The sequence below is a fragment of the Ursus americanus genome, chromosome 18, assembly GCF_024610735.1.
Source record: "Ursus americanus isolate L20-20 chromosome 18, mUrsAme1.1.p, whole genome shotgun sequence".
In the NCBI taxonomy this organism is placed as follows: domain Eukaryota; kingdom Metazoa; phylum Chordata; class Mammalia; order Carnivora; family Ursidae; genus Ursus; species Ursus americanus.
In genome coordinates, this window is record NC_142144.1 from 20,070,691 (window position 1) to 20,085,577 (window position 14,887).

The 14,887-nt window shown below is 42.2% G+C and overlaps 2 protein-coding genes across 3 annotated transcripts in view; one reads left to right on the forward strand and one right to left on the reverse strand.

Annotated features, from left to right (window-relative positions):
• Positions 1-10,183, reverse strand: part of SLC31A1 (solute carrier family 31 member 1) — a 38,160-nt gene extending 27,977 nt beyond the window's left edge. The window contains exon 1 of the mRNA XM_087869461.1: positions 10,048-10,183. The gene's annotated coding sequence lies outside the window, so the exon portion shown is untranslated. The remainder of the gene's footprint in view (positions 1-10,047) is intronic.
• A 208-nt stretch (positions 10,184-10,391) lies between these two features.
• Positions 10,392-14,887, forward strand: part of FKBP15 (FKBP prolyl isomerase family member 15) — a 54,868-nt gene continuing 50,372 nt past the window's right edge. For both annotated transcript variants that reach the window (XM_045814845.2, XM_045814847.2), the window contains exon 1: positions 10,392-10,537. In XM_045814845.2, the coding sequence (XP_045670801.2) occupies positions 10,485-10,537 (53 nt within the window). In that variant the 5' untranslated portion in view covers positions 10,392-10,484. The remainder of the gene's footprint in view (positions 10,538-14,887) is intronic.

The following is a 14,887-nucleotide window of genomic DNA, read 5'->3' on the forward strand; positions in this document are numbered from 1 at the left end:
AAGAGGGTAGCCAAACAGAGGCTAGATCACTCTGACATCTACCCAAACTCAATCCAACAAGCATTTATTAAGTACCCTCTGCTCCAAGGGCCATAGGAAATTTAGAGATGAAGAGGACAGAGGCTCTGACTGAAACCTATTTACAGAACACATTTCGGGAATGGCTTAAGACACCTAGAGAGAGAATGATGGAGGTGAGAAATGGAAGGAAGGGAGGTTAGTAGGTCTAGTCAAGAGGTATGAGGGGATGACAATTCTGATCTAGCTCCTCAGAAAGACATCTGATTGTTACGGTACCACCCATTTCACAAAATTACCACATTCCACAATCATCAAAAACCTGGGAAGCCAGTGAAACACACACACAGACATCTCAGGTATGCTCTCTTTCTTGATTTTTCCACTTTCATTCCCTACATGGATGGACTGTAAAACACAGCTAATTTTCTGAATCCTCTATGTGGTAAGTACTGGTAAGAGTAGTTAGTAGCCAGTCCCATTTTGTCCTGAGTTTATAACATTCGCCTTACAAGTTAACTCCTGAGTAACAGCACACTGAACAGCAATAGAAAAATCTATAGGATCTTCACGTAGTAGGTGACTTTTGTGAAATTTGCAATTTAACATCATTTTGGTGAGGTTGCCTATACTTGGCTCTTACTTAAGATGTAGTTTCGGAATAACAAGAGATAAAAATTAAGACGTTCAGGGGCACCTCGGTGGTTCAGCTGGTTAAGTGTCTTACTCTTGATTTCGGCTCAGGTTATGAACTCGGAGTCGTGGAGTCGAGCCCTATGTCCGGCTCTGCATTCAGTGGGGAGGCTGCTTGAGATTCTCTCTTTCCTTCTCCCTCTGCCCCTCCCATACACTCTCTCTCAAATAAATAAATTCATTAAAAAAATTAAGGTGTTTCAAGAAAATGATACCTTCTCATCTCTTCTGCTGTTCATTCACAATTAAAATCTCACAGAATACCAGAACTAGAAGAGTGTTTAATTATCCGTCTGATGTACATACCCTTTGAGCCAGTAATTCCACCTCTAAATACAGGTGACCCTTGAACAACAGGGGGGTTGTGGCACCGACCTCCAAGCAGTCAAAAATCTGTGTATAACTTTTGACTCTCCAAAACTTAACTACTAAGAACCTACTATTGACCGGAAACCTTGCTGATGACATAGTCGATTAACATGCTTTGTACCTTTGTACCTTATATGTATTATATACTATATTCTTACAATAAAGTAAGCTAGATGCCTGGGTAGCGTCTGCCTTTGGCTCAGGTCATGATCCTGGGTTCCTGGGATCGAGTCCCACGTTGGGCACCCTGCTCAGTAGCGAGCCTGCTTCTCCCTCTACCGCTTTCCCTGCTGGTGCTCATGCTCTTTCTCTCAGAAATAAATAAATAAAATCTTAAAAAAAAAATAAGCTAGAGAAAATAAAATGTTAGCAAGAAGATCATAAAGTAGAGAAAATACATTTACAGTGCTGTAATGTAAAAAATCCGCCTGTAAGTGGACTCACACAGTTCAAACCTATGTTGTTCAAGGATCAGATGTATCTATCCTAAAGATACATTGACACATATGTCAAATGTTATACGAACAAAGTTATTTGTCACAGGACTGTCTGTGATAGCAAAATATTGAAAATACAACATAAATATTCATTGATTGGGCATGGATTAAATAAATTATCATATTTCCATAAAATGGAATACTTTGCAACCTAAATAAGAGTTAGGAAACTCTTTATATACTTATATGGAATGATCTCCAAGTTATGAGATGAAAAAAGCAGGTGTACTGTATGCTAGCATCTGTAAAAAAATTCAATAGAGTTAAAAGTATATATATATTATTTATAAACACCTATACTATCTCTAGGGGTCAGGGCACAAGAAAGAGGTAACATTGTGATCCCTAGGAGGGGAACTGGTCAGATGTGGGGAGGAGGAGAAGGAACATTTTTCACTAAATATCCTTTTGTACCTTTTGAATTGTGAACCATGTGAATTTAATATTTCCTACTTTAAAAAATTACATTATCAACTACAACTCCCCTATTTTACAGGTGGAGAAACTGAGGCCCACGTTATTAAACAATGACACTAATATACTCTTTAGTCAATGGAACCCATAACATCTACTTTTCATATAAGGTTTCTGTTAACAGTGGTCTAACCATTTATCCCAAACCTCCCACATCTCCAGATGGTTTTCTGGGAAGCAGCTAAGCAGGGGGGATTTCTCAGCTTTACATATCCTGTTTTGGCGACAAATAACATAGAAGTTCCTATTTCTCTTGCCCACTCTCACCTTTCTGTACAAAGAAGATCAAGTATACAACTACATTCTTCACAAAGGCCTTTAGCAAAGCTTTTATTTGCCTGGTTTGAACAACTCAAATTTGATATGTCAAGCAAACAAACTGAAAAGGTCTTTTAGTTATGCAATGATAGAAGGGCCTAAGTCCAATGGGGAGGGGATCTCCCAGCTACTATACTCCATTTCTCGGATACCCTTTGTTGTTGGCTAAGCCATATCCCGAAATCCAGCAATCATGAGATACACCCTTTGTACCCTCTTACTGGATCCTTTTGTAGTCTTGATACATTTCCAATGTGCTAACTGTGAGTGCTTTAGTATGATTTATGTAGATTTCAGTGTTTTATAGACAGTGTGATGATAAGAGCAGAAAAAGTACTGGATTAGACATGAGAGGTTCTGAGCTATGGACACAAGTGCCATGTATTAGCCACATGACATTAAGCAAATCACTTAAACCCAACAAGTATTAGTTTCCTTATTACAAAATGGATATAAAAATACCTACACTCTGTCAATCTCATAGGGTTGTAAGGATCAAATATGTCAAAAGACTTTCTAATTCTAAGGTACAGTAAGGATGAAATATAATTAGTAATAGTTTGCTTACTCATTAGATGACACAATTAATCTCTGAAAGGAGACGTCCAAGTCACACATAGGGCTCGCTTTCATGTCACTTAAAGTATACAGCCTCTTACAGCTTGATTTAAAGAACACAAGCTAATCAGATAAACATACATCAGCAAAGCATTGCTTTAACTGCCTTCCTGTTACAGTCAAAGGCAGACAAAGGTTCCCCTTGCTTAAATTTTCCTTTTTTTTTTTTTTAAAGTAGGCTCCACGCCAATGTAGGGTTTGAACTCATGACCCTGAGATCAAGAGTCGCATGCTTTACCAACTGAGCCAGCCAGGAGTCCCTAAATTCTCTTTTGGTTATATTATACAAGATTTTAATCATCTAGATCATAATGGCATTGGTTTGCCTGTGAACACTGGGAATTCATTTGGTGTGAAGCAGAAACTAGAAAACATTTTAACTGCTCCTATTTTATTCCTTCCTCCCCCCTTTTTAAAAAAGATTTATATATTTATTTGAGAGAGAGAGTGTGCGCACGCAGGTGGAGGGGCAGAGGAAGAGGGAGAGAGAATCTCAAGCAGACTCCCGCTCAGCTTGGGTACAACGTGGGGCTTGATCTCACCACCCTGAGATCATGACCTCAGCCGAAATCAAGAGCCTCATGTGAAACCAGCTGAGCATTCCAGGTGCCCCTCCCCCCTCCCTTTATTAACAAAGGATGATTTAATGAAAATGCACTGAAAGAATGTACACAAAAATGAGAAAAGTTGTTTAATACCCCAGATTGAGGCTGCATGGTGTGGTGGAAGAGTACTGGGCTAGGAATCAGAAGACTGGGTTCTAGCTCTGGCTCTTGGGACTTAACTATCTTTGTGACCCTAAGGAACTCACTCTCTTCACTCACTCACTCAGATGTATTGTGTATCTATGGAGTGACGGAACTATGATGAACCCCTATCCTCAAGAAGCCCAGTCTGGAGAAGGGATACATACAAATAATGAAAAACAGTGTAAGACGTACTAAGATACAGATCATGCCTGGGGTTGTGTGATAGCTGATTAAAAGCCATCAGAAAAGGCAGGGGGGATAAAGGCAGGAGAGAGGAATGGGGGCCTGCGGGTACAGAGTTGGCGGCATGCCTTTGCCTCTGATTTTGAAAACCAAAAGACTAAGTTCTAGGTGCTCTAAACTGCTTCAAAATTGTGTCAACGCTCAGCACAGTCTCACCCTCTATTACCTATTTAGAGAAAGACTCATCCTGGCTGAAAAGGTCCTCTGGTTGCTAGTTTTGCTCGCCATACGTATAGATTCCCTCCATATCATTTCTCCTGTTTACTTTTGTCATGCAGGTTTCCATCTCACTATGCTGTACTGTGTAAGGTTCTCAACCTACAAAAGCAGGTTGTATACAAAAGCCTAGGGCCTTTGTGTAAAGGAAAAGAGGTAGGGTGGACCCTTCTCAACCCTTTCCTTTTCCGCAGGGCTTTGCATTCCTAAGGATGGGCCCCTCCTCTGCTTGGGGATGTTACCTAAATCTGAAAAGATATCACTCAAAGCCGTGGAACTTCAAAAGCATTTCCTTCCCACTCCCTACTGTAAGCTTTCTTTTGGCATAAACGGCTCGTCTTAATGTATTAAGTGTCAGACTCTTGATGACTTCTCATAGCAAACTACAGAAAACTTTTGATTTTCTAAATGGCTTTATGATGCTAAAAGCTACATGTGGGAGTGCCTGCATCATCAACTTGCCCTGTCTTCTTCCCTCCCTTTCCCTCTATCAGGCCTGGCTTGCCAACTTTTTTTTTTTTTTTTTTAAGTGGGCTCCAGGAGTCCACCACAGGGCTTGAACTCATGACCTTGAGATGGAGATCTTCGCCGCTTCACTGGCTGAGCCACCCAGAAGCCCCATGGCCTGCCTACTTTAAATGGCAGAATTGTCTGGGGGATGCCTGGTGACTGACTTATCTGACATCTTCCTCTAGTTAAAGTCATCTTGTCATTGTAAACGCTTGCTTCTCCAGTGATAATTACGCCATCTTCTCTTTCGTAGCACTTCTGGTGAGGAAGGCACAGAGAGGAATCCAGAGCTGAGCCAAAATGGAAGTAGGAGGGGTAAAGACTTAAGGTTCAGAGACTTCTCAGAGTATGGCATAAGTTGTTTTATTCACATTCAGCCTAGAACCTTTCTTTTTCTCAATTCAAAATTGAGATTATAATCCAAAGAAAAACTGGATTGAGGCTTTTAAGGGCTAATACCTGTTTTCCAAGTAGTCTTTGTGTCCCCCCCCTCCCCCCAAGTAGTGTTTACCATGCCTCATCTCCTTCAATCCTCACAACAACTCCCCATTTTAAGGACTATTAGGAAAATGAAGTGGAGGTGCACCAGGCTGGCTCAGTCAGTGGAGATTACGACTCTTGGTCTCGGGGTTGTGAGTTTGAGCCCCACACTGGGTGTCAAGATTACCTAAAAATAAAATCTTAAAAAAAGAAAAGAAAAATGAAGCAGATACCTACACGGGAAACTTTTAATGTGATATACTCCTAAACCACTTGAATTTTTTCATATCAATCATGCCATTTAGAATAAATAATCCCATTTCCTATATGGCTAAGTACAAACTTATCCCCTTGGCTTTCAAAGTATTAGACAAACATGGCTCTGGTCTCCTTTTCCATTTTAATCCACTACTTCCCTATGTGTTCTGTTGTCTTATACTCTTGGCAAACGATCCCACAGAATTCTCTTAACTGATTTAAATGATAGCACACTAACTAGGCTTGTCTCTAGTACCATGGGATCAACACTTCTTTCTCTCCCTCAGTGAAGCTGTGTCCTTTATCAAGTGTCAGGTAGGTTTGTTCATAATCAACTTATGCCAGTTGTGCTTATTAATGTAAGAATATAATTTAATAAAGTATTACGTAAAGCAATTAAGTAGAAGTGACAAGAGGAAAACAGCAGCAGCTAATACTGAGTACTTGCTGCCTGCCAGATGCTGTTCTAAGTGCTTTACATGAACTGACTCCTATGATCTTCACAAGAACCCTAGAAACTAGATACTATCATTGCCCCTATTTTCCAAAGAAGAAAACTGAGCAATGTGCCCAAGACCTGTACAACTAATAAACGGCAAAACAATTTGGCTCCAGAGCTTAAGAATTTAGCTACCATACCACATGGACTGTCTGATAGTTGTTTCTATCAGACAACCAAGTTGAAAGCTTTGGAAAGACTCGATAAAGATGAGTCATACAGATACATACAACTACTCAACTCTACCTTGTACGTCAAAGTAGCCATAGATAATACGTCAACAAATGAGCATGACTGTGTTCCAATAAAACTATTTACAGAAACAGGCAGAAGGCTAGGACAAGGTTTAGCCCCCATGCTGTAGTTTACAGACCCCTGGGGCCCACACCCCAAGAAAAAGGCTTATTTTAAAGAATGGCAAAAAGATGTTTATGCTTGAAGTTAGAATAAAATGGTTAAGGTCTGTGTGTAACGAATAGCTGTATGATTCCGTTTTATTTTTTTAGTTGGCCAGCTATTGGCCCTAATTGCATTAAATAAGAGGGCAACTCTGGTCTTGTAAGAAAGTTGTGCCTTCTCTCCTGCCTTTGTGCTTTTGCCAACGCCACCCCCTCAACCTGGAGAATGATACTTCCTCATTTCCATTTGGAATCCCACTCATCTTCAAAGCCCATTACCTAACCCCACATACTTCTCCAAACTAGATATAATCTCTTCTTCCTTTGAAAACTTACAGTAATTAATTTCTACTTATGGGACTTACTTTGCTATGTCTTCAAGTGTAATTATTTGTATACTTCAACTATCCCCACTGTTCAACTATAAGCACTTTGAGGACAAGAACAATGATTTACTCATTTTCCTATTCCAGGTAACACCCAGCACAGTGCCTTACACATAGGTTTTCAGATATTTCTTTTTTTTTTTTTAAAGATTTTATTTATTTATTTGACAGAGATAGAGACAGCCAGCGAGAGAGGGAACACAAGCAGGGGGAGTGGGAGAGGAAGAAGCAGGCTCATAGCGGAGGAGCCTGATGTGGGGCTCGATCCCATAACGCCAGGATCACGCCCTGAGCTGAAGGCAGATGCTTAACCGCTGTGCCACCCAGGCGCCCCCAGATATTTCTTGAATTGTGTTCTGACATTCTTCCGTTTTCAGTGACGAACAGAAAGAACACTATACCAACTCCCCCAAACCTATATTCAATTCATATCGCTATCACCACACCTATCATCTATCCTGGTTATAACTTTAAACCTTAACAATTTTTAAAGTTTAATATTTACAATGTATTCACTAGTATAGATTAGTATGGGTGTATCTGTTATAAAAACTATCATCTCTATAGAAAAATTGCTGATAATTTATTTTTCTTTTTAAAGATTTTATTTATTTATTTGACAAAGAGAAAAAGAGAGCGCAGACCCACAAGCAGGGGGAGTGGCAGGCAGAGGGGAGGGAGACGCAGGCTCCTTGAGGAACAGAGAGCCAACGCGATACGGGGCTCGATCCCAGGACCCTGGGATCATGACCTGAGCCGAAGGCAGATGCTTAACCCACTGAGCCACCCAGTGCCCCTAAAATTGCTGATAATTTGAAAGGAATTGTTAAAATTGCCACTTCCTGGTTAATCTTTTGGGGGGGGTCAATATATTTTATAAATACATCTAAAAACTGTATTTAAGCAAAACAAATGAAGAAACAAAAATGCTTAATTTGAACTTGAGACCAGGATTGTGCTTTCCTTACCTCAGTATCCCCAGCAGTACTTAATAGATATCTGGGTCTAAACCACTCTTTATATAAAGTGTTTAGGGAGCCCAGCCCAAGCTCAGAGTGAGTTAGAAGGGCCGGGATGGGAATTCAGATTTCCTGATTCCTGGTCCAATATTCTAATTCAGGAAGGCAGTGCCCTTTTATTTATTTGTTTAAAAAAGATTTTATTTATTTATTTATTTATTTACTTTTTAGAGAGTGAGACAGCAGGAGTGGAGGGAGGGGTAGAGGCAGAGGCAGAGGGAGAGAATCTCATGATGACTCCCTCCTGAGCATGAAGCCTGATGTGGGGTCGATTTTACTACCCTGAGATCAAGACCTGAGCTGAAATCGCGAGTCAGACGCTAAACCAACTGAGCCACCCGGGTGCCCCAACAGTTCAAATCCTGCAAGACTTGAGGAAGCCTCACCACTCTCTTCCCCTTTCTCATACTGCTGATCAGAATTAGCAGCTGTGTTTCCACAGTGGTGACCTGGGCTTGCATATTTGTGGTGTCCCAGTTGCCAAAAATGCTGATCCAGATTTTATGTGCCTACCTACCTAAAAAGGCTACTTAAATACCCTGGATGAAAACATCCCCAACTCAAGAATTCAGGATAAGCACGCAAATGATCTTTTAGCATTTTTTAAAAAGCACTATTCAGATGTTTCAGTGCTGGAATGATGATGACCAGTACTGGGGACAGGGGTTAGAAAAAGCGATGTCACTTAGGCAATTCATTCTCTTTCTCCCTGAGGGATAGCCAAGTTCATATTCTAAACAGAGCTACTGCAAAGGGTTCCGGTTCTAGTGCTTAGATTCCAGTTGCATCACTGTTTTCACACTGTCAGCCTTCACTGCTTTAACGATCTTAATCTGTAAAATGGACACAGGAAGGAGACAACAGCCCTGTCTCTCAGTTTCATAGAGGAATACTTTACTAACAAAAATTAGAGTTATATATACTATTTCAAGCTATTCTATTCCCTCTTCCCCCTTCCCTAGAGCTTTAAACAATAGTAAAATCATCTTCAACTAACAAAAGAGACAAGCAACCCTGGCAGTTCACAGCTAGTACACCATTTTTATCTTTCTGGAAGGCAAGAGCCATTGCAAGGCTCTCTGGGTCACGTGTGAAAAAAATCCCAAGAGCATAAATCAAGGAATGGGAAGGATAAATTCCATTACCCAGTCTAACAAAGAATAAGAATCCATTATGGTAAAGGAGGCATAGTGCTCTGTGACACAGATGACATCAAGATGAGTAAGTTTAGTACAAGTACACAAACTATAGTTAAACGTAGAACAAGGGAAGTACCAAGAAGTATGAAGTTCTCTAAGGGGTGAATCACCACCAATCACTTCACTTCAATTTCAAGTTAACAGACTAAAACGTCCAGGTAAGGGACACCTGTTGTATTAACCTGATCAAGAGAAGCCCGGAGTGAAATAACTTCAGTTGAGATCTATAGAAACGGATGCTACAGTGATACATTATATGCTTGGCTACACCAGGCTTACCCGGAGATTGTTTCAAGAATTACACCAGGTTAACCAAATAAATACTTACATAAGATACAGAGAAGGTGGAAACTGGAGACAGAGAAGTCCCCAACAACGGATGTTGACTTAGGTCTGTGGCAAAAAGACTAAGCAAAACCCAGACGAAGACTGGGACTCGGGATTTTTGCTTCTGAAGTTTTCTCTTTTTCATCACTCACCCCCAGAATATCCTAGCTCTTCTACACTTCTCCTGCATGGGGGGGGGGGTTCCTCTCCAGATGCATGCCACAGTCTAGTAATAACCACTCTGTAAGGGCGCACAGTGCTTAAGAGCTGATAAGGTTCTTATTCACCCACCAGTTTACTAAGTCCTGAATCAAGAGACTTGGGATCCAGCCCCAGTCTGCCCTTTACTCTGTGTGACCTCGGACTAGTCATCCAAGTGCCTATTACTTCGTTTCCCTATTGCAAATTCTGGGATTATGAACGGACTGGGATTGAATTCGATGACCTCCGAGGTCTAAAAGCTTCTTGACTAGCCGGCACATAGAAACACTGGACAGAGTCCGCTGAATAAATAACGAGGTCGGCCACAGGGGACAAGCGAGAGGGAGACAGGCCCCTTTTATAGACGGGGAAAGTGAGGCACCGAACACCCAGCCCCAAGGTCACTCTAGCTATGTCACTGTAGGGGCCCGGCCGAAAGCTCAGTTCTCCAGACTGCCAATCTCGGGCCCTTTCTCCTTTCGCAGAGCGGAGGAGAGCGGCGTGGAGGGTCCTTGTCCCGGGGGAGAAAGGACTGTGCCCATGCCAGGGGTGGGAGAGGGGCGGTAGGTGCTTACCTTCCAGATCGAGTCTCGCCACCGGCACCTCCCTCTTAGAACCTTAACCCGTCACCACCCCCACGACTCTTCGGAAGCCCCCTCCACTTCTGCCGGGCTCGACGTGTCCACGACCGCCACCGAGGCCGCAGATTCCCGCCCCTGCCCCGCCCCCTGCCTCGTCGGCCAATCCGTGCGCAGGATTTCGGAGCTCCCGCGGATTTCACCGCCTCTGCAGTCTGGAGAAGCCTTACGTCACGGACGCGCGTGCCCGCGAGGTCCTCCCATTTGCCTTTCCCCCACCTTCTCCAGAGCCTAGACCCCTCCCGGCCGCGCCACCTTGCGAGAGTTCGTCCTGCCGGAAAGCAGCACGCCGCCGCGGCATTTCACGACGTCGGCGGTGAAAGGCCCCAAAACACTCTTGCTTCCCCCCCTGCGGCTGGGCGAAAGGCACCGCGATGTTCGGCGCGGGAGACGAAGACGACACCGACTTCCTCTCGCCTAGCGGCGGGTGAGTGACTGAGAAGCGTGGGACAGAGAGCTTAACTGAGAAGACTGGGCAAGTGGTTGCAGGGGTCGCTCTCTTATCAGACTTCTTCCCAACTTCCGGGTCCAGACCCCCGCCTCAATCCGGTGCTCTACAGGTTTCAGAATCCGGGCAGAGCTCGAAACTGTGTCATGTCTGTCCACCTCGATTCTGGACCTGGCATGTCCCCTGTCACTCAGTATGGCCCTGTGGTTCGCCTTTTGCTTTGTGGGTCAGTTTCTCCTTCTGTGAAATGGAGGTGGTTACTGATGAGAGCATCTGCCTCAGAGTTTTTACAGGAGTCAGATGGGACCGATATGAGACTTTCTCTTCCCTCTGGACAAAGCAGTGACACTTCAGAATTGGCCCTTGTGGGTCAGCTCCAGCATCCTCCAGGCCCAGCCCGGATGTCACCTTTTGGTGCTTTCCCTACTCCCACAGACCCAGGCAGAACGTATTGCTTTCTCTTCCTTATTCCCACAGCTAGGCTGATTACTTCTATCCTTGCAACACCGAACCTATTCGATTATGAACCCTGACAGAACGGGGACTGCTTTTGCTGTTCTTCTGTGTCTAGCGCTCAGCACAGTACGTCGTGTGTGCTCCGAAGTGCCTGTTGAATGAATGATTGCTGTGAAATTGCACTTTAAAGCTTAAAACCAATGTAAGAGATTTCAGTGGCTATCCCCTGCCTCCAGTCATATATACTAGCCTGGGGTGCAAAACTTCAAGAGGCAGGATTTTGTCCCTTCCGATAATCAGTTTAAAATGGGCTGCCAATCCTGATCCTTGCAGAGCCCTTTCTTTGAACATATGTTTAACAAATTTAAGAATGTACAGAAGTCCTTTTTTCACCGTTACCACTCTGTTCTACCCCTGCCCTCACTTTAGATGGTCTACATCCACAGAGTTCCGCTTTGGGTTCTTTCAGGTGCTCAGTTATTTTAGAGTTAAGCTATGCTTTGGTTCCTTTTTCCCTATTCCACTCAAAACACTTAAATTTCCACATGGTCCAGCCTGCTGCTGTTGGCTGTGTAGTCTCACCTTTTTGATTTAGGCATAACTCACCTATTTAAAAAAAAAAAATCTGATGAGCTAGCAAATAGATTCAGGTGAAAAATAAAGAGATGAACCCAATTTAAAATGAGCAAAAGATTTGAATAGATATTTCTTCGAAGAAGATATACAGATTGCCAATAAGTACGTAAGAAGATGCTCAACATCATTAGTTACTAGGGAAATGCAAATCAAAGCCAAAGAGATACCACTTCACACCCACGAGAATGGCTGTTATCAAAAAGGCAATAATGTGCTGGTAAGGATGTACAGAAATCGGAACCAAAAACAGGCAGAACTCACTGTGTGGTAGTGAGTTACTGCAAATATGGCCATGTAAGCTGAAACTGTACAAAGCAAGCTTAATAATCAATAGGAAAGATTACAGTTGTTTCATGGTCTTTAAAAATTTTGGTCGAAACAAACCGTTGGTACCTTGAGAATTAGTATTTTATTTCTGATTTTAAAAACTTATCAAGAGGCGCACCTGTCTTCAGCTCAGGTCCTGCGATTGAGCCCTTTCTTTGTTAGACTTCCTGATCAGCAGGGAGTCTGCCTCTCCCTCTCCTTTTGTCCCTTCCCCTGGCTCCTGTGGCTTGTGCGCATGTGGCTCTCTCTCTCTCTCTCATAATAAAAATAAGATCTTAAAAAAAAAACTTATCAAGAAAAAAAGTCAAGAGTGCTTTCCTTCTCTTTGTATAACTTATGATACGGAGTGAGCATTTCTTCTATACCTTGGCAAAGTGTCATATTTCTAAGTTTGGATCAGCTTCTGACATTTTTTTAAAAAAAGATTTTATTTATTTATTTGACAGAGAGAGGGAGAGAGAGAGTGTGTGAGCAAGCCTGGGAGTGGCAGGCAGAGGGAGAGGGAGAAACAGCCTCCCAGCTGAGCAGGGAGCCTCACGTGGGGCTTGATCTGAGGACCCTGGGATCACGACCCGAGCTGAAGGCAGACGGTTAACCGATTGAAATGCCCAGGCACTTGAGCTTCTGACATTTTATCCTTTGTGTTTTCAGTGTTGTAAAGTACTTCCAAGAGTTCCTTTAATGTGAAGTTTTTTTGCCATGTCATTTCTTTTGGGACATTTGTCATAACTACTTATTTATATTGATGTTTTCCCTCATTAAATTCTTCTGGCTGCATATCTAGAGTCAAACAGCAGTGACGTTAACAATTCCACAGTTAGCATTTCTTCTATAACTTCATTTATACTATGACCCAAATTTCATTTTCAGCATTATCACATTAGTTTCTGTGCTGCACTTTTATCTTTGGTAGCCAATTCTGTCTTTTGAATATCTATGTTTCTAAAATGTCACATGGGTTTATCACTGGGAGACAAAACAGCGCGAGCATACGCTTTGCTGTCTCTGAACTGAGAAACAGGTGTGCAATGTCCAAACACCAACAGGCTGAAAGAAGTGACACAATTGCTCACTGATCGTGACCTGTATCTATTATGTACTGATTTGTGGACTGAAGAGCTAACTGCAAAGTTTGCACTTTATGCATTTACTCTCAGTTAATTAACCATTATAAGTGAAATTTGAAGTGTGTTATTGAGGGACTAGTGTTTAATTAAAACATGTTACCTGAAGATGTTGCATGTAGGAACTGTGCACACTGAGGGCTTCTTGTAGTAGAGCAGCGACTTTCATAAAACAGAACTACAGGATATAAGAGGGAAAATAGACACATTAATGAAGAAGACTTTAACAAACATCTTCCAAACCTAGAATAAAGTGGATAAAAATTAGTAAGGATATATTTTTTAAAAGGGGAAAAAGCTTTATGAATTAATATTTTTTCATACCAATCTGTTTTGTATATGGCTGTGCCTTTTGGAACTTTATAAGAGATATTTTAACAACTTTTTTTAAAGATTTTGTTTGTTTGAGAGAGAGACAGCATGAGCTGGGAGAGGGGTAGACGGAGAGAGACAAGCAGATTCCCCACTGAGCGGGGAAGCGGGGAGCCCGCGGGGTTAGGGTTAGGGTTAGGGACTCAGTCCCAGGAACCTGAGATCATGACCTGAGCTGAAGTCAGACGCTTAACTGACTGAACTACCCAGATGCCCCTAAATAATAGATAACTTTATTTTTAAAAAAATTTTAAAAAGATTTTATTTATTTGACAGAGAGAGAGCACAAGCAGGGGAAGCAGCATGCAGAGGGAGAGGGAGAAGCAGGCTTCCCAATGAGCGGGGAGCCTGATGCAGGGCTCAACCCCAGGACCCTGGGATCATGATCTGATCTGAACCAACTGAGTCACCCAGGCACCCCTATAAGAGATACTTTAAATTCACATTCTTCCCTGGGTGAAAATACTTAGAAGTCTGTAAATGAATGTTAAAGCTCCCAACTTTTATGCAACAAGCCGTCTGCTACTGACTGGAAATGACAGGGTAGATAACGCCAGTCATGTGTTCTTTTCCAGATTCCTGGTCTGAGATAGTTCTTGGTGGCTCAGCTATGCTGCTTTTCTGAGCAGGCCCATCAAGGACATCAAACATTTTAGTTCTAGGTATTTAACTGTGCTCCTGGGGTGTCCTGGGATCAAGTGCCACGTTGGGCTCCCTGCTCTGCAGGGAGTCTGTTTCTCCCTCTGCCCCTCCGCCTCCTGTTCTCTCTCTCTCTCTCTCTCAAACAAATTAAATCTTTTTTTTAAACTGTGCTCCTAAACGTAGCAGCTAATTGAATAATAAAAGTCTTAGTAAACAAAGTTGTACAGATCACTTATTTTTGTTCCCAGTAATAACCAGAAAAACCAAATCAAATTTGAGATTGAGAATATCGAAAGTTTTGCCAGTGGTCTCTGATTGAGATATTCCTTCTTTGTTTGTTTCCTGAGGAAGTAGAACATATGACAGTAAGTATTGCAGCTGCTTTCCACTTCCTCTTATAACTGTAATTTGCTGTGAATATACTTGCTTATTAATTTTCAAGTATTTTGACTTGATTCCATTTAGGATATTCAAGCCTGGTAGAAGTGGGAGTGTTAGTGCCTGGGATGGCTGTTGAGATGATTGATAATCTGTGTTCCAAGTTTCCAGGCCTTTTCAAATCCATGTTTAACCTAGAAGTAGTAATCAGAAGGCTTGCTATTTTTTTTTCTTTTTGTCTTAGCTCGCTCTTTTCCTATCATCATGACTTCAAAGTGAAGAAATATGTGAATGTCTGCTAAGTGTATGGTACTTTGTTTCAGCTAATAGCATTTTATAGTTGCAGGTCAGTTTGTGCATTGATTGATCATGCTTTCTCCCTTACAGGGGTATC